This window comes from Thunnus thynnus, chromosome 5, assembly GCF_963924715.1.
Source record: "Thunnus thynnus chromosome 5, fThuThy2.1, whole genome shotgun sequence".
NCBI classification, from domain to species: Eukaryota; Metazoa; Chordata; class Actinopteri; order Scombriformes; family Scombridae; genus Thunnus; species Thunnus thynnus.
The window spans coordinates 33,304,507-33,325,180 of NC_089521.1; the positions used below are offsets into that span (position 1 = coordinate 33,304,507).

The 20,674-nt window shown below is 40.3% G+C and overlaps 1 protein-coding gene across 3 annotated transcripts in view; it reads left to right on the plus strand.

The window, feature by feature from the left end:
- The window catches only part of LOC137183662 (metabotropic glutamate receptor 8-like), a 160,702-nt gene that overhangs the window by 126,036 nt on the left and 13,992 nt on the right, over window positions 1-20,674 (plus strand). For all 3 annotated transcript variants that reach the window (XM_067590855.1, XM_067590856.1, XM_067590857.1), the window contains 2 exons: window positions 4,157-4,296; window positions 4,441-5,376. In XM_067590855.1, the coding sequence (XP_067446956.1) occupies window positions 4,157-4,296; window positions 4,441-5,376 (1,076 nt within the window). The remainder of the gene's footprint in view (window positions 1-4,156; window positions 4,297-4,440; window positions 5,377-20,674) is intronic.

Genomic DNA, 20,674 nt, shown 5'->3' on the forward strand with positions numbered 1-20,674 from the left:
TCACACACATGAATGGACGAGCTGACAGGCTGCAGCTCCGAACCGCCCACGCCGTCCGCCACGGTCCCCAGAAACGATCGATGCAGGAGACAAGTTCAATAAAAGTCTGAGACGTCGCTCTGCTGTGTTTCAGATCGACACCACGCGCCGCCTGTCAGCGAGGTGAAGAAGAGCCGCTGCTGTCGGATCGGGTTCGGGTCCGACCGGTGGATTAATGAAGTATCAGCTCTCTGAATGAAGAGCTCTGATCTGCTGACGAGCTCCAGCTGTGAAATCACAGACTGCAGAAGCATCAATGCATCGACGACTTAGAAATAAAGTCCCACAGTCAGTCAGACCGGGTTTAAAGAGATGTGCTTAGTGGAAACAAGTTGGAAAGCAAAGAATAAAAATCTCTTTTACTAGACCTCGATACACTGTCTCAATCTTACAAATAATAATAATAATAATACGAGGAAGAAAGATCAAGACAGTTGACTGGAAATCACTTTAAATGCAGCTCAGTGTCTCTGAGAATCTACACACACATGCATACTTACAAAATTCATTACATTCCCTGATGAAATTGATCGATCGGTGCCTGTTCTTGATTAGTTTGTAAGTGTTATCTGCTGGATGTTGACAGTTAAATTCATCTAACAGCCAGTGGCTCACCGCCCCTCCACACACCGTCTACACATCACGACTAACAGACCAGAGAGGAAGAACGAGACTGAACTGAGTTTGTCAGTCAGGTGAACTGCAGCTCACTACGGCTAATGTTAATATAGAAAGTCATGGTGTCTAGAGCTGGACAGACAGGAGCTTCTCTGGTTATTCTGCATCTGTTTGACCAGTAGAAAGCTTCTTCTTTGTGGCTAAACAACATGGAGTGCAATAACTTTGTAGTAAGTGTTGTCTGCTGGCTATTAACTGGACTCTTACAGGCTAAACAAAATCAAACTGCTGATGAAGGCAGATCCTCTGAGAATGAAGCTATTGAGCGGAGTTTCAGGAGCAGGATCACGCCACTTCCAGCATTCCTATAAATACCACCTAACCCTCTCCTCTTCTTCCGCTCTTCCTGTTTTTTCCTGATTCTTCCTCTCCTTCGTAGGGTCCTGAGGGGTTTGTGGCGGATTCCCCATAAGCTTCCCCAAAACGCAGTCAGCAACCGGAAGAACTGTGCACATTAATTGTTTTCCGTAATAAATCATCCAAACTCATTTTGTTGATGGTGTGGTCCTCGCTAGTGACACAACGATAATCACGGTAATGACGGGTAATGGAAACGGTCGGCATGTTTCACTGCGGTGGTAAAATCAGTAGACTGGCGCATGTCTTGATCTAAATAGATCTGAGGATAATTAGACCAGATCCAACGTGTGGTGGACCTGAACAGACCCACCGAGGAGAGAACACCGTATTTCATGACAATGTGACCATTAGATTTGGATATTTCTTGTGTAAAAGTTCATTGTTGAGCTGAGGGTGGCACTAGAGGAAGGATCAGAGGTATACTTATTGAAATACAGAACCAAGACTCACAGCGATAACAATGAAGCAGACCTCCTGCTCAGTTCCTGGGTCTGGGACCCTTAAAGACCCCCAGTTGGACAGACGGCAACGTAGTTAGTTGTTAGCTTAGTTAGCAGTTATTGTATGTTAAAGGAACATGTTCACAATGTTTCCAGTGCGTCTTTAAACCAGCAGTCAGGTGTCCATAGTAACAGTGAAAGAGGTTTTCCTCGCTGTAATCATTCCTCCTGTTCATACTGGATATTAAAAGATCCTTCAGATGTGCTTTCAATGGAAGTGATGGAGGCCAAAATCCACAGTGTGTCCACACAGTCATTTAAAAGTCTCTGTGAAGCTTCTATTCAGCTTCAGCAGTCTGAGTTAGTCATATCAAGTGGATATCTGACACATTTACAGTCTTTTTAGCATCAGATTCCCTCTTTGTGTTTCCTCGGACAGTGTTTCCCTGTTGAGCTGCAGGTGGAAGTATAGTAACAAAAAGAGGAACTTTGGCACTAAAAAGACTGTAATGTTGAAAGATATCTACTTGATTTGACTCATTTGGACGCTGAAGCTTCATATTAGCTTCAGATAAACTTTTAAATACATTTTTGTCCTCCATCACTTCCATTGTAAGTGCATTATGAAGGGATCTTCTAATGGTCAGTATGAACAGGAGGAATGATTACAGCAAGAAAAACAGGTTTCACTGTTCATTTGGGCTCCTGACTGGTTGGTTTCAGACAGACTTGTAAAATTGTGAACTGTCCTTTAAGTGTATGTTTTTCTTTAAAGGAAATAAGATTAAACATGTGAACCCAGCGGTTTTCTCCTTTAAGAGACTCAAAGAGCTTTATATTCTGGATTCTACTGTAACGTCTGTTTTTATCCTTTAAGACAGATCGTGTGTTTGTGCAGCGTCTTTATTGTGTTTAATGACAAAGCTGCAGCATGTTTCACCACAGAGTTATCGTGATTACCATGTTTGGAAATAATGTGGAGCGAGGATGATAATTCTGTATCAACACAGCTTCTGTGAAGTGAAATGAAGTGAAGTGAAGTGGGGGGATGGAGAGGACGAGGTGGCGGCGTTGGAGTGGCGGGGGGGGGGTTTCTACATCCTGAGGCGAGCTGTGGTGATTCATCTCTCGCGCTGATGTGATTTGTGATGCTTTTATTCATGTTGAAGAAGGAAATCGGGGCAGGATAGAATCAAAACCGACGCCCACTCGCTTCATTATAAATCTGTTTCTTTTCTCTTTTTTTTTGTTGTTCTGCTCTTTAACTCCAATCTGCTGCTCTTCCTCTCGGCTTCAGCAGCTCCAAACTAATCCGCTTCAAGTTCAAGACTCCGCCGTCCCCGATGTTAAATTCGCCTCGTAGCCATGAAGGCAGCACTTATTGTACGAAACAACACAATACAGTGAATACATGAGCTGAGAGAAAAGACTGAAGTTTAGGAGGATTAACTGAAGCTCTGATGTTAAACACTGTAAAATACTACATTTGGATTTAAAACTGATGCTTTTAGTGTTCCTGATTCTACATGGCCAAAAGTATGTGGACACGCGCACGTTCCAGCCCGATCCCGCCTTCTAGAAATCATGTTTACAGTCTGTTCTCCTACTTTTTGTTTTACCAAATATGTTTTGTTAGAAACTAGGAAAGCTAAATGTTATGATCTTGGCAGGCAGGAGAATTTGACAACAATAAATTCTGAATGCCATCTGGATTTGTAAAAAAATTTAAATACGTGCTGTCAGTGTAAACACAGCTTGTTTGTACTGTGCTTACTGTCAGAAAGTAGTGAGTAACATCACTCATTAAGGCTCATTATTTTCATCTTTGTGGATATATCATAAATAAATCAGATATAAAAAGCATAAAAATGTTGCAGTAAAACAGTCTGTAGTTCATCCTTTTATTATTTAATTTCTCTGTGAGATGATCAGCTGCTCATTTACATTTTTTCTTTTCAGTCTTTTCAGCGTTTTCTGAGCTTTTCTGTCTTTTAAAAAAAATCATGCATGTATTAATGAAAATCTGTAAAGAATGAAAACAATGAGCCTCAAATGTTTTTTTAAAATGGTTTTGGGATTTTTGAAGGGGGCGGACAGTATCCTCTGTAAATTCATGGATTAAAAAAAAAAAACAGCTTGTTTTGTTAAATATGTGGTGATAATCTGCCTGTAGTAAGTATGTAAATCCTCAGAATATGATTATTTTTTACATATTACTTCGGTATGTAGCAGTTTTTACATCATTGCTCTGGAGAAATCATGTCTGACTGGAGTCAGCAGATGTTATTTCCCTCATGTTTCAGTTGTTTTTATTATTATTAAACTGCTGTCTGGGTGCAAACAGTGTCAAACAGCATGAGATTTCTGTTTGGCAGGAGGGATTTAGTCAATATGGCAACAAGACGTTTGTGTGGTTGTTTTGGCGGCGAAACTGTGATAAAGATGAGTCAGACTGAGAGGAAAATGCATCACATCCACAGAAAAAACAGAGAATATCAGGAAGAAATGAGAGTAAAAAGACAAACAGACTCTTCTGTCGGCTGCAAAAGTAAAGAAACTGATTAACTGAGTAAAAGAAATTAATATATAGTAAGACAACAACATCTGACACCAGTTCTTTGCTTTGTGTTTTTTTACAGGAAGTGCGGGGACGCCGGTCATCTTTAACGAGAACGGCGACGCTCCTGGACGCTACGACATCTTCCAGTATCAGATCAACAACAGGTCGACGGCAGAGTACAAGGTCATCGGACACTGGACCAATCAGCTGCATCTAAACGTAAGGACCACGAACCAGTGTCAATGATTTTAACACCATTAAAGGCTGTAATGTAATAGTAATGATATTAATATGGAAAACAACATGTTTATAAGTCAGACTTGATGAATGTTAACCAGCCTGGTTCCTCCGTCCTCCCTGCAGATGGAGGCCCTGCAGTGGACGACGGGCGACTCCTCCCTGCCGGCCTCGGTGTGCAGCCTGCCCTGCCGAACCGGCGAGAGGAAGAAGGTGGTGAAGGGCGTCCCGTGCTGCTGGCACTGCGAGCGCTGCGAGGGATATCACGTCCAGGCCAGCGAGTTCAGCTGCGAGCTCTGCCCCTACGAGAAGAGACCCAACCACAACCGCACCGGCTGCCAGCCCATCCCCATCATCAAGCTGGAGTGGCACTCGCCCTGGGCGCTGGTGCCCGTCTTCATCTCTGTTTTGGGCATCATCGCCACCACGTTTGTCATCGTCACCTTCGTCCGCTTCAATGACACGCCAATCGTGCGTGCCTCGGGGCGTGAGATGAGCTACGTGCTGCTGACGGGTATATTCCTGTGCTACATCATCACCTTCCCGATGATCGCCGCGCCCGATGTTGTCATCTGCTCCTTCCGCCGCATCTTCCTGGGCCTCGGGATGTGCTTCAGCTACGCCGCGCTGCTCACCAAGACGAACCGCATCCACCGCATCTTCGAGCAGGGCAAGAAGGCCGTGACAGCGCCACGCTTCATTTCCCCGGCCTCCCAGCTCGTCATTACCTTCTCACTCATCTCAGTTCAGCTGCTGGGCGTCCTGGTGTGGTTCGCCGCCGACCCCCCGCACACCTTCGTGGATTACGGCGAGCAACGCACGCAGGATCCCGAGAACGCTCGCGGCGTCCTCAAGTGTGACATCTCCGACCTGTCGCTCATCTGCTCGCTGGGCTACAGCATCCTCTTGATGGTCACATGCACTGTTTACGCCATCAAGACGCGCGGCGTGCCAGAGACATTCAACGAGGCCAAACCCATTGGATTTACTATGTACACGACCTGCATCATCTGGCTCGCCTTCATCCCCATCTTCTTCGGGACGGCTCAGTCGGCGGAGCGGGTGAGTGGGCATCAATGATAAATAATGTAATGTCATAATTTATGTAACATTCAGCCTTCGAGCAGAGTTTATAAATGGAAACACGCACCGTCAGCAACATCTGCATGTACTCACACACACATACGACACTGATGACACCGTGTTGAAGTCCTGCAGCTTGTGATGCTCTCGTTCTGCACAAACTGAAGTCTGCTGCTTTACTTTTGTATTCTTCCTTTAATTTTTTTAGTGGCATATTTGTGAATACTTTGTCTGAGATTGCAACTTTAATTTTTTCATGATATGTTTTGTAAGTAATACACAGAGAGGTATCCAGTCCTGGAAACACATTTACCATCAAAACTCAGCTTCTCATTTCTAGCTGTCGATTTTACCGGGTAGAACAATTAATTTAGTAGCTAACGCTAACGCTAACGCTTTTGGAGTTGTTCCAAAACTCAAGCTCAGGTAAGAAATGAACGTCCGCACCAGCTGATGATACATGAGGAAGACATGAAGAAATACAGTGTTCCTGAACAGCAGTGTAGAGCTAATTAGTCCTTATAGTTCAGTATTATAAGACTAACACAACCCTAAATATAGATGCTAACTACAGAGGAACATACTGCATGAAGGCTAGATTTATGATTCATTGCTCATATTTTCATACAGTGTTTTTCACCTTTAGAAGGAGGATTAACTGTGTTTGACAGACATAATTTATCTCTAATATTAGCTGCTAACATTAGCCGTATTGATACAGTAACACCCAATGATCGGCTTTTTCCAACATAACCTGTCACCCCACAAAATAATGTCATTAGCCTCTTGGCCTTGGAAATAACGTTAGCAAACACTAACGTTAGCAGCTTAAATCCATTCCTTGCAATTTTATATAAATAAAGTAGTGTAAACTAGCTCCACCTCCAGCAGCTACAACAGTAACATGCTGCTCTAACACTGATGCTTCACTATTAATAATCTAATGATGTCATATATAATAATATATCAGTCAGAGGGACCAAACCACTACTTTTACTGCAATACTTTAACTACATCAAGCTCATAATACTTATGTACTTTTACTGCAATGCTTTAACTACATCAAGCTCATAATACTTATGTACTTTTACTGCAATACTTTAACTACATCAAGCTCATAATACTTATGTACTTTTACTGTAGCAGGATTTTTCATGCAGGACTTTTACTTGTAATGGAGTATTTTTACATTGCTGTATTGGTACTTTTACTGCAGTAAAGTATCTGAGTACTTCTTCCACCGCTGGTCACAGAGGCTAACAGTTAGCTGCTAATGGACAATAAAGGCGTCCATGCTGTAAGCTGCTTGTGTAAACTTTCAACGTCTTGTTTTCTGTCTCTACATGTGTTAAATACAGAAGAAGAAAGATGATTTGGTTGAGAGGCAGGACTGTCTCTACAAATCAGAGTTGGTAACACTCTGTTCTGACTGACTAATTGATGATTGATTTGTTTCTGATCACCACAGGCGCAGCCCAGCCTGCTCTGCAGCCTCTTGACACAAAACTAATTAGAGCAGAATTAAATTTAGCACATTCAGACAACAGTTTTTTGGGTAGAGTTTGCTGTAAGAGAGCTGCCAGATGGAAGATTTTGCTCATTATCTTGTCTTTGGGGAGATCTGGAGGACAGGTGGAGCGATTCACTGAGATTTCCCCTAAATATAGTTTATCAGCCTTTTTCTGCTGCTACTGTTCAGTTACAAATTTAACTTATTTACTTTGATAGAGAAAGATTAAAACCAGGAACAAAAGGAACGGCGCGTTACTGGGATTAGTAACTGTAATATAATTACTGATTTTCAAATTGTAATCTCTTACACTACTGTCACTGAACTAAGTAATTAGATTACTGTTACGTGTCACAAAGTAATGCATGACTGCCCGACGGTGTCCACAACAGGCTGAACAAAAGTGACGCACAATATATCTTGTGTGTGACTTCATTCTCTGCTCTGGACGCCATTACTCCACCATATCTTTACGTAGACCTTCAGTGCACGACGGTTTCTGAAAGATTCTTGCACAGATTTGAGTGTGCAGGAGCTTTTTTTCATTCAGTTTGATATTTTTTAGCTCCAGCACTTCAGCTAAGTCTGATACCAGGTGAATGGTGTATTTTTCTCCGTTACTGACACTGAACACAAAAAAGTGAAGTTCTGGCCTGGTTTGATAACAGCTTTCCTTCTCTTTATCATTTTCAACACTGCAGCTGTTGTATTTCCATGTTCTTTGTATTGTATTTAGTCCACTTACATGTTATGCTGTAAAAATAATAAATACATAAAAGTAGTAGGAGCTAGAAGTATAAAAACAGTTTTGACTGAGACTGAATTAGTTGTAACTACTTTTAATTCTAATGTTTTTAAAATCACATCAAGTTTTAATGTCACTCTCTTACTTTAAGCCTCAGTTAAGTTATTTATATATTTTAAGTTATAATTCATATTGTTAAGAGGTTAGCTCTGTCTCATCAGTTTGAATCTTGAATCCATATTTAAACACAGATGGGTGTCCATCTCTCCTCATATACAACCACCTCTTATCATGTAACCCGAGTTCCATATTTAGGTCACATCATGACACCTGGACCTTGGAGTTTAGGTCATATTGTGAACAGCTGAGTGACTGACATGTTCATGTTTCTTGGACACCGGATCTGATGAGGGCTAGAAATGGCCGACGGCAGGCAGGTTCTTTTTTTTTTTTTTTGCCCCGGGTTATTTTTTCCCAGAGAAGTGACTGAGGCAGCAGATTCGGAGCGTTCAGACATGCTCAGATGAAGATTACATCACAGTCCCCAAAACAGACTGAGATGTCACATCTAACAGCCGGAGGTTTTTTTTTTTACCCCCGAGGCTTCACAGAGCAGACGTCTGCAGATAGCAACCACTTCTTCTGCAACAAATCAGTTTTTTACAGAAAAACTGAAGCCAAAAGAAAAGATTCTACTAAGAAGAACATGTCCCGGTTCATTATATAGAGAAAAATATGATATATTAGTGGTTCCCAAAGTGGGTGCCATGAGATTAATCATATCATTGCTCATCTATTGTGTGTTTTTAACAGAGTCTCCAGTTTATGGATGAAATATGATGTCACTTATGTCTCTTATACAGATTATTGGTACCCTTCCTTGCATTTTATGAAAATAATGCACCATTCATTGTTGAAATGAAAAGATATTTTACTATCATCGCGTGTCTATGTTTGGTTTGCAGTGGAACAAAACAAAAAAAGTTGTGAAAATAACTGAATTCATGTTTATTCTACAAAGACATTATAAAATAATCTGAACAAAATGATTGGTGCCCTTTAGAAGTAGTTAGAAATAATTGGTTTGTAGTGATACTTTAAGCAGACTATTGTGTTTTAATTACTATCACAGGTGCTTTCAGTCTTATAATCACTCATGCAGCCAGTTTAAAAGGAGAAAATTGCTCACTCTGTTGTTTTGTGCCACTGTGTGCATCACAAAGAACTTGGAAAACAGAAGGAAAACTAGAAAGCGGTCTGAAGAGTTAATAGCCAAGCACGTTCAACGTAAAGGTTACAAGACTATCTCCAAAGAGCTTGATGTTCCTGTGACCACTGCTGCCAGTATTATTAAGAAGTTTAAGGCCCGTGGAACTGTAGCCAACATCTCTGGATGTGGTCGCAAGAAGAAAATTGGCCCGAGATTGAACAGAAGGATTGCTCAAACGGTCGAGAAAGAACCAAAGAAAACTTCAGTATAGATCCAAGCTGATCCTCAAGTTCAAGGTACAATAGATTCAAGTCACATCATCGCTGTCTGAATGAAAATTGGCTCCATGGTCTGGTCTGGACTGGACTTTGCCAAAAGGCATGTTGACAAGCCGCAGTCCTTCTGGGAGAATGTGCTGTAGACAGATGAAACTAAATTAGAGATTTTTGGTAAATCACACCATCCTTGTGTTTGCAGAAGAAAAAATGAAGCCTTAAAGAAAAGAAAAACATGAAGGAGGCTCAGTGATGTTTTGGGGTATCTTTGCTGCCTCAGGCACTCGGTGCCTTGAATCTGTGCTGCACAATGAAATCACAAGACTATCAAGACATTTTGGAGCGAAACATACAGCCCAGTGTTTTAGTCACAGGTCATGGGTCTCCCAGCAGGATAATGACCCCAAACATACATCAAAAAGCACCAAAGAGTGGATGAGAAGAAAACGTTGGACTATTCTGAAGTAGCTGCTATGAGTCCTGATCTGAATCCTACTGGACATCTGTGGAAAGAGCTGAAACTTGTAGTTGGGAGAAGGCAGCCATCAAACCTGAGAGAACTGGAGCAGTTTGCTCAAGAAGAGTCTGAACTACCAGTGAAGAAGAGTCTGAACTACCAGTGAAGAAGAGTCTGAACTACCAGTGAAGAAGAGTCTGAACTACCAGTGAAGAAGAGTCTGAACTACCAGTGAAGAAGAGTCTGAACTACCAGTGAAGAAGAGTAGAAACCTTATTCAGAGTTACAGAAAGAGCTTGACTGCAGTTACTGCCTCCAAAGGCTGAGCTACTAAATATTAAGTGAAGGGGACCAATATTTTCATTTGTTTTATTGTATTAAATAATATGTTAAGTTGTAAATCAAAAGCAAAGTTTCAGTTATATTCAATATGAAATAAAGAATGATGGATACCTTCTACTTCTGTCACTTTCAACTTAATACAGAGAAAATTTTGTGTATTTTTAAAAAAAGGTGGAAGGTTACCAATATATATACAGTCTGAGACAACGACTGATCTGAAGCCACATGACCATATACCCAACCCATCTTTGTAGGACTGATATGAGTGTGGATGTATTTTTTTTTTTTTTTACCTTTTTGAATTTTTCATACCCTATTTTAAATGTCGTTTGTGATGTGTTTCATGATGACCCTGATGAAGGCCGCAAGCCGAACAGTAAAGTTGTTCTATATACTAGCGGTGTGCCCGAATACAAATACGTTATTCGGCAAAGCACAGATAGTTGGCTTTTTTACGAATATTTGTTTCATACAAATATTTTTAAAATTATTTGTTTTTGGGAAGAAAAAAACCAAAACATCTCAAATACCAGCGAGCAGGTCAGTTATAGTCGCTATCAGTGTCTCTCCTCTGCTCCGCTGTGACGTCTATCAGCAGGTCACAGTGAGGGGAGTCACATCCACCTGCTACATGATGCACATTTCTTAATTTGGACATCACTGTCATTTTCATCTTTAATTATCTAAAATTATAAGTGTAATAAAAACAAAAACAGGATTTTTAAGCCTCTTTCCACTTTTATTCGATTACAAATACAAATAATTTTGCTGCCTCAACAAATACAGATACAAATATAAACACTGGGCTCTCTGCACATCCCTACTATATACTACAACTGTTGCTGGAGTTTTGACTGCAGTCAGTAAGCAAGCAAAGACGACGTCTCCACAGCAACATGGTGGGAAAAGTTTTCTTGCCTTGAAGCGAGAGAGATAAGGAAACACAAATGTGAGAACTCTTTCCAGGACTATTGGCAACTGAAGCTCGGTGTCTGGAGAAGGCAGAGCAGCATCCTCGCCACACCAAGCGTCTCCTAACAAAATGAGTCGGCCTAACTTCACTACAAACACTTTGCAACGTGACTCCAGTGATGTTGGACCGTTTTTGAATAGGTGTACAAATAAATGTGAATAAATAAACATGACTTGCTTAGGCCTGAGCAAGTTATATTTGGAGGTTGGATGGCTCGAGGTGCTGTGACAAATAATTTCCTTTGAAGGGAAACTCTGTATAAGAAAATATAGAGAATATTATATTTTTCTCTGACCACACAGCAGACAGGCTGTTAATTGTGGAGAGAATCCCAACAAACACCTGAGGCCGTATTATTCATTATTCACTGAACACTGTTGTGTCTGCATGTGAATAATGTGACTGACTTCATATCATCAGACCAGCTAAATCAATCAACACCTTTGCATCCAATTAACAATTCAAATTCAAAACCAAGTGCTGCTAACAGCCACATCTGAGTTCATTTATTCAGTGAAATCATCCAACCAGAAACCAAATCTGTCGCCTCGATTTAGAACAATTTTGAAATATGTTTGCACGGCAGTAAAAGCTGAAGAAAAGGCATCAGAAAACTATTTTGACCTGAAGTTGAAGCCCTAAGCCCTAAGAGTTGAAGTGGCAGTTAATAAAGACTTACTGAACGTTTAAATGGCAGTTAAAAGTGCGTTTACCTGCTAAAGGATTTGAATTTTCAGCTTCAGTAAACTTCAGAAGTATTTGCGATGTCAAAGTGAAAAAAGTTGAAGATTCAGTTAAGCACTAAACTCAACATGTTGAGTCTTTGTAGCTTCTGAAATGTCTGTGTGGCAGTAAAAGGAGATGAAGATGTTAAAAGAAATGAAGTTTCACCTGACGTGACATTTAAAACAGATTTACTGAGAGAAGCTGAAACGGCGGTTAAAATGGTGATAAAGAGCTGAGAAGAATTTGTAGTTTAATCGCTCCAAGACGTTCAAATGTCGATTTACATGTAAGCTTTGAGTTGAAGTGCTGAAAGGTCACCACAGACTGTATGTAAAGATGGACGCAGCGAGGAGTGACGTCACCTGTTGGTTTCATTGGAGCCGGTTTGAAGCTCAGAGTTGCAGCTCCTGGTTGGCGCCATCTTTTCCATTTGGAGCCAGAACCTTCCAGATAAGCTCTGGAAACACATCCTGCTACCTCGGACCTCGGCGCAATGTAGCTAATTTAGCTAAATTATGCTAACAGGGCAGGTATAATAATCAAGTAACATTAAACTTAGTGAAATATTGTCACAATAGTCCGAATCAATGCTCATATAGCGGACATCAAAGCTACTATAAGTCTTCAAATCTTATTAACGGAGCAATAATTCCCAAAATGACCATCAAGACACTTATTAGAGGACCTGAATTTAGAGATTGAGACCAGAATGACTCATTGAAAACAATGAGTGACTCAGTATTTCTAGAGAGAAGTTGAAGCTTTTTGAATGGGAGTCAGTTGTAGCAGCTAGCGGCCGTCGGTTACGTTGCACTTTAACGTACTTCCTGTATCAGCTTCAGCCTCAAGCCGTAGTAGATGCTGCTTGTTTAGCATGAAAAGCGGTTAAAATGCAAACACTGGAAGACTGAAAGAAGTTGAAATGTCAGTTAAAATGGTGGTAAGGAACTGAACGCAGCTGACATTTTAGTTTAAGTGAGTGAACTCGAAAGAATCAGTTGAATAAAGAAACACTGAACGGAGCTGAAATGTCAGTCAAGGTTTAAGAGATAAACGAAGCTCAAAGTGTTCAAATGTAAAAACCAGTTAAAGTGTCGGCACTGGAGGCAGTTGGAGTAACTTGTATATGAACAATTGATCTTATTGTGGTTCATAAAATATCTTTCTTTACTTCATTTGTTTTACTTTTGTACCAACTGGATAAAATAAAGGTTTGTTTGTTTGAGGATTAATGAGGTTCTGGTCTGGCTGGCCTCTAAATCTTTCTCCTGTACGAGCATCAGGTGCACATCAGGTGGTTTTTTTTCCTGTTTTCTATCCAGGCACATGACCCCATTTTATGTCCCAAACAACCTTGTTTAGGTCATGAAATCCTCATAATCCAACAGAAAAGCTTCAGCTCAGTTTGTTTACAAGAAGAAATCAAAGGTAAAGAAAAAAAAAAAGCCTGAAGTGATGCCGGAGTTGTTCTTAAAGCTAAATGTCAACAGTCAAGAAAACAGGCTGCATTCAGGTCTGTAAATACACAGGAGGTCAGGTCGGCCCGTTCATTTAGTGCAGGATCAGTGCTGCAGATCGACTGTCAGTTTGGTCTTTTTGCAGTCGCTGTAAAGGTCGGAGCTGCTCAGAAAGTCTCAGTCAGATTTGTTCAGTTTGAAAAGTTAAGATGTGCAGCTGCTCCGTTCAAACCACCAGAGAAGAAGAGAAAACAACAGAAAAATGAAAAAAAAAAAGATCCAAACACAAAGCTAATAAAGCAGATAAGACATCCAGACACACATCACATGTGAATTGGGGTCTTATTATTATTATTTTGTCCACCCACTAGTACTTCCAGCCTGCCGATATATTATTAATATTTCACTGTAACATGTCTATAAACTCTGCTGATTTATTCATTTTTACCTTCCTTTCAGCATCCAGAGCATCTCTCCTCCAGACTCCTCCTGATTTATTTGACGGTATTTTTCCATCTATCAACAGAAAAGTTTAACTCCATAATGCTATACTATATATCCACTTTGGAGAATAATGATTACCTGGATTTTCATCCATTATAGACGTGCAGCACCTGCACAGGTGAAAGTAAAAATGTTTTCATTTTGGTTTCTGCTCATCGGTCTTTGATTTGTGCGTCACTGCTTTCCTGAGAGGAGGAAAGTTTAAAGAAGGATTTAAGTAAAACGATCTCACAGTTTGAATGTGTCTGCCAAGAAATATGTCCAAGTGGTCCAGAAACAGCAGTTACATGTTTAAATATAGTCATCAAATACAGGTTATAAGCTACTAAACTTAAATTTCTAAATTTCTAAATTACTAAACACTAGAGGTGTGCCCAAATACATTATTCGGCAAAGCACAAATAGTGGGGTTTTTTTTACGAATATTTGTTTCATACAAATATTTCAAAAATTATTTGTTTTCAGGAAGAAAAATAAACCATATCAAATACCATCATGCAGGTCGGTTACATCACTATTTCAGTGTCTCTCCTCTGCTCCGCTGTGACGTCTATCAGCAGGTCTCAGTGAGGGGAGTCACATCCACCTGCTACATGACACACATTTACTCATTTGGACATCAGTCCTGGAGTTGGGGGTGTTCCCAGAGATAAAGCTGAACTACTGACACACGCTTCATGAACACTTATCGTAACACTTTAATTTTCTAAAATTAAAAGCGTAATAAAAACAAAAACAGGATTTTTAAGCCTCTTTCCACTTTTATTCGAATACAAATACAAATAATTTTGCTGGCTCAACAAATACAGATACAAATACAAATACTGGGCTTTCTGCACATCCGTACTAAACACAGACTGTGGAGGTTATTTTTTTCACTAAGCCTGCGTCAATTAATGTCAGACATGTTTAGAGACTGAATAACTTCCATATCAACACAGACGACCTTCATCTGTCGGAGGGGTCGCCGTGATTAACCCAAACATCTCTGCTGCTTTCACTGTCAGAGTAAACGTGTTCAGCTCCACTCTGACACCGCAGTAACGGTGGCGCTTCAGAGCGCAACACATAAATCAGCTGTTGGAATTATCTCTAAAAACTTTTTATTTAAAGTGACACTAAACAGACAGCGGTTTCAGTCGGAGCAGCTCCAGGAGCACCGCTGGACGCTGCTGTCTAGTAGTTTTGTGTATTTTATAAAGGATGTGAGTCATGTGTGGACTTTGTAAGTTTTGTGCACACACTGCAAACCAGTATCACAGGTCTTTGTTAGATTGAACAACAACACTTGACGCTCTACATGTCATCAACTTCAACTTATATTTATAGTGCAGCATCACTCGATGAGTCTCTGCACACTTTACAGGTTGAATAAAACAACAGACACAGTTTGGATAAAAACAGCAGACCAAATATTGAACAACCTACAGTATCTAATGCACACACACAGGCAGGGATACCGGTTCTCTTGTAGAGGGCAATTGGATCATTACCTAAACAATGATACAAGGAGAGACCAAAGCTCAGAGACAAGAGTGAGTTTGAAGCCTGGATTTGAAAACAGAGCCTACATGTACATCCTGAACTTGCAATAGGAGCTTATTCCACAGCGAGGAGGCTCTGTGAGCAAACTCTCTACCCCCCTTTTCCTGAATCTAGGGACAGTTAGGAGACCAGTATGGAGAGAGCAAAGAGGAACGTGATGGAGTATATAGAGCAATAACACCGGATATGTAGGAGAGAGCTGATCCGATTAAGGCTTGTAGGTCAGGAGGAGGATGTTGAAATCAGCTCTGGCTTGTATTGGTGGCTACTGCAAAGACATAAAGATAGAAGAGATGTGATGGGACTTCTTGGGTCTAGTGAGGATTCTCGCTATAGCTGTCATGGATAGGCGTTGCAGTAATCGTCTCAGGATTTAATAAATGCATGCACTGGGATTTCAGCGCCTGAAGTGGATAAATTGGGACGGATCCTGGCTGAGTTGCAGCTAAGTCATAAAACAACTCGGTGCTGTCGCTCTGTCAGTAGCTCAGCTGCAGTTTAAGGTTCAGGACGAGTTTAAATCTCTGTTGCCTGGAAGAAAATCGTTTAAACTGCACCTGTGGTTCAGTTATTGTGTCCTGTAGAAATCACCGCTAGAGGCCACAGTATCTGAGGTTTAACTTAAAGCTACTGCAGACGTGGTTTAAGGGAAGTATGTCAGAATATGGTGTTGATGAAGCAGCAAGAGTGTGAGTCAGTATGACAATAATAAATAAAAATAAAGTAAAATAACCAACATTTTACCACGTCGACAAACAAGCAACATTCATCTAACGCTGGCAACCATATCTTTAGAAGTAACGACTATATGTTTTCATGCCAATGGAGATGTTCGCTTGCTAATACTACCCATACAAACAAAAACACATTCGCTTTAGTTTCTTCCAGAAGAAAAAATGTCACATCGGTCCTTTGGCCTTTTTTAAAGCTCTAAACCAAACCTGTTTATCTGTTTCAGCTCTGTCTCTGTCCTGCTCTCTTTGTGCAAAGAAACGCCGTCTTTTCAGTTTAACCTCCCTGTTCTCTTCCCGTCAACCATGTAACTTTTGTCCTCCCGGTCAAAATTGACCCGGGAAAGGTCCACAGTTGTGAAAAAGTCCACAGATGTTATAAAATTTTATTAAAACACCCAAAATTAAATGAAAGTAGTGATCATTACTTTTACTTGCAAAGTGTGTGGTATGGAACCATCCATGTGATTTTCAGGCTATTAGATGAAAGGAATCCATATTTCTGATATAAAAACATTTGAAAACGGGTCAGATTTGACCCGAGGACAACAGGGATTCAGTCTGACCTCATATCAGATTAGTAAATGTCTAAAATCTTAATTAATGCACCTTTAAGATTAGTTAATTCCATTAAATTCCTGTTTGATGTTTTACAGTATAGAGGGCCACTAAGTGTGGTAGAGGAAGCGTTTTGAGTATATTGTATTGTTATTATTGAGTATATTGTACATCATAGTATGTCAGGTAGGCAGTTATTGTATTTTACTTACTTACTCACTCACTTTCCAGCTTTAATGATGCTGTAATCCTGGTCTACGTCATGTCTGGACAGCTGTTATCGCCACAAGTGGAAGTGACTTAATAAAGGTCTCTGTTAAAACGCCTTATTAAAACTTCGGTGAAGCGCAGCATGTATTGATCTTTATTCTCGCTGCAGATCTTCATTTGTACTTGAAGTTTTCAGGAGGTTGGTCGATGAAGACGACGGCGGGGTTCCTCTCATCCTGCTCGGTATAATTAACTCATCATACGCTCGTCTGTCGTGCCGTCAGACTCTCACCACATTATTTATCAGGTTCAGTGTCTATTTGTGGGGCGAGAAATATTGTGTGTGAGAACATACTCTTCTGTAAAATGTTCACTGTCTGGTTTTAAATTATCACAGATCCACATTAAATCAATCTTGGATGGATTTAAATTGACAAACATCAACACACTGAATGTTTTGTTTAATTGAGTTCAGACTCCTGTTCAAACCATTAAATAGATTCTTCACATTTAACTAAACACACAAACCTGACATGTACAGCACCAGTCAACAGTTGGGACATAACTACTCATTTTTCTTTACTATTCTCTGCATTGTAGAACAATAGTGAAGTCCAGTAGTGGAAAGTAACTAAGTACATTTACTCAAGTACTGTACTTAAGTACAGTTTTGAGGTACTTGTACTTTACTTGAGTATTTCCATGTGATGCTACTTTCTACATTTCAGAGGGAAATATTGTACTTTCTACTCCACTACATTTATTTGACAGCTTTAGTTACTTTTCAGATGAAGATTTGACACAATGGATAATATAACAAGCTTTTAAAATACAACACGTTGTTAAAGATGAAACCAGTGGTTTCCAACCTTTTTGTCTTTTGACGTCTTACATAAAGCAGTGTGTAGTCGGGGTCACATTTCACATGTCTATGAGTTGTTAACAGCTCCACCAAATAGTGATTTTTCCCTCTAAACTTCTCACATGCTTTCATTTCAATAAATGTTCAAATGATCCAATATTTCAGCAAAAATCAAAGATTAGAGAAAAAGTCCAAAAACTGAAAACAGATTTGTGTATCAGAACTTTGTTTTTTCTTCTTTCCTCTCCCATTAATCATCTCACCACCCCTCAGATTTATCTGCTGACCCTTTGGAGGGGCCCGACCCCTAGGTTGGGAACCACTGGACTAAACTAGCTAACTGTATATAAAGTAGTGTAAACTAGCTCCACCTCCAGCAGCTACAACAGTAACATGCTGCTCTAACACTGATGCTTCACTATTAATAATCTAATGATGTCATATATAATAATATATCAGTCAGAGGGACCAAACCACTACTTTTACTGCAATACTTGAACTACATCAAGCTCATAATACTTATGTACTTTTACTGCAATACTTTAACTACATCAAGCTCATAATACTTATGTACTTTTACTGCAATACTTTAACTACATCAAGCTCATAATACTTATGTACTTTTACTGCAATACTTTAACTACATCAAGCTCATAATACTTATGTACTTTTACTGCAATACTTTAACTACATCAAGCTCATAATACTTATGTACTTTTACTGCAATACTTTAACTACATCAAGCTCATAATACTTATGTACTTTTACTGCAATACTTTAACTACATCAAGCTCATAATACTTATGTACTTTTACTGCAATACTTTAACTACATCAAGCTCATAATACTTATGTACTTTTACTGCAATACTTTAACTACATCAAGCTCATAATACTTATGTACTTTTACTGCAATACTTTAACTACATCAAGCTCATAATACTTATGTACTTTTACTGCAGTAGGATTTTTCATGCAGGACTTTTACTTGTAATGGAGTATTTTTACATACTTTTTCTTAAATAAAGGATCTGAGTTCTTCTTCCACCACTGCTGAAGACATCAAAACTATGAAATAATACATATGAAGTTATGTGGTAAAAAATAAAAAGTAAAAAACAATGTTTTTACATATTGTAATTCCATGAGTTATTTCATAGTCCTGATGTTTTTCTACAATGTAGAAAATAGTAAAAATAAATAAAAACCCTTGAATGAGTAGTTATGCCCAAACTTTTGACTGCTACTGTAATTTTCACCTGAAGAACAATCTGAGGACTAAACAGAGGAAGATCAGTCTCCATCCAGAATGTGATGGACCTGAACCAGGTCAGGCTGTGAATGTGGAGCAGGGCGTTCGCTCGCTGACATTTACAGTAGCAGCAGCAGCAGCGTTTGGCTTTGTGCCGACTACAGCTGAGGCCAGCTGAGAGAGAAGCCAGAGAATGACTAATAAGCACATCAGAGGGGCTGGGCCCTTAACACGCCGCCGGCTGCCCGAGGAGGCTTTCACATTCACAGGTACCCAAAGAGGAGTTGGGGGGGCCGCTGGGAGCGAGTGACGCTGCCTCCATACATAATGAACCGGGCTTTGATATTCAGCCGAAGGATCCCAGAGAAGATTAACATGCAGCTTCCACCCTCAGCATCTCCTCCCGGGAATCTAACTCCTCTGACCTCAAGTGATGAGCTGCTTTATCATATTAAAATGCTAACAGCGCTATTATTAGTGTCATTATCAGCGTCTACAACGCTCCACAATGCCAGGATTTATCTAGGAGAATGAAAATCACACAAAAATACCTTTTACTCCTCTCTGACTTGTATATTATTATCTCCAGATGCAGTAAAAGGCCAGATGTTGTGTTTACAGATCACACAGGATGATATTTAAAACACCTGCACCTGTAGAACCTCTTCACTGGACACACAGAGAGGAAACTCATGTTGGACTGCTCCTTTAAAGTGTGAAGTTTCCCAGTGATCAGAGGACTCTGGTGCATATAAATGTAGATCAGAGTGCTGACTCAAGATCTCATCTGTAAACTCAACACACCGTCTTGTTTAAGTGCTTACCATCCATAATAATAGCAGACGGGGGCGTCAAGCAGCCTCTACTCACAGAAGACTGTGATAACTAGTGAGTCCATGAGAAAGTGCAAAAACTCTGAGGAAGAAACCATCAGATGGAGAGGAGGAGGAGAGAGAGAAGCTCAGTGCATCATGGGCTCTTCTTCTTTCTCTATTTTGTGCCTCCTGCCTTTGTGACCCGGAGGTCGATCTCAGCGCGCCATGTTTAACAATGTCTCAATTCCTACAATGTCCTAAATCTTGAGAAGGTTTGCTGGAGGAGCTACGAGCGAGGATGCACAGGTGTATCCTCTGCAGAAGTCTTTTTGGCACCTGTGTGGTAAAAAGAGGCGTGACACACAGCTGCGATATGCAACCATTTGTAGGGTGTGTGTGTGTAATAATGTATGACATCCGTACATTCTGGTCACATTATGCAACATTGTGATTTGAATTAAAAGTAAATATATAAGTTGTCATGAAGGCTGTTCTGCTCGTCTGACAGAGATCATGAAATGCAGCGGCGAGCTATAACACAACAATAGACACATGATGCAGCTGCACGTCGTATTTAATTGACATGACGCCTCTGAAGCGAGGATGTCTTATTTAGTTAAATGCCTGTTGCCTCGACTCTTCTCTCCTTCGCGTCTCCTCCTCACCTCCTCGTTGGTTGTGGCTCGTAGTGATGAACCTACAGAGAATTATCAGAGACTCTGCAGCTCCTCTCGGCTTTACGGAGCTTTATAGTGAGTTTCAGCTCATTGTTTATCTGTCCGGCTGCAACTTTTACTGTTCTGGTTCACTCTCAGCGTCTCATAGTGTCGTTTTCATAGATAAAAAGCTGTAAAAAGCCGCTGTACACTACCTGCTCAGCACCAAACAGACACAGTTAGCTGTAGACTAGCTGGTGAACATAGTGGAGCATTTAGCAGCTAAAGAGCCAGATATTTCCCTCAGGAGTTGGTAGAGAGTAAAAACAGAGCTAAAAGAGAGTGAATATTGGACTTACATTCACCAGGTGGACAGAAACACGACTCCACATGAATGATAACGTGTTTTAACTGCTACCAATCTATCCTGCAGCTCTTTAAAAATCACTC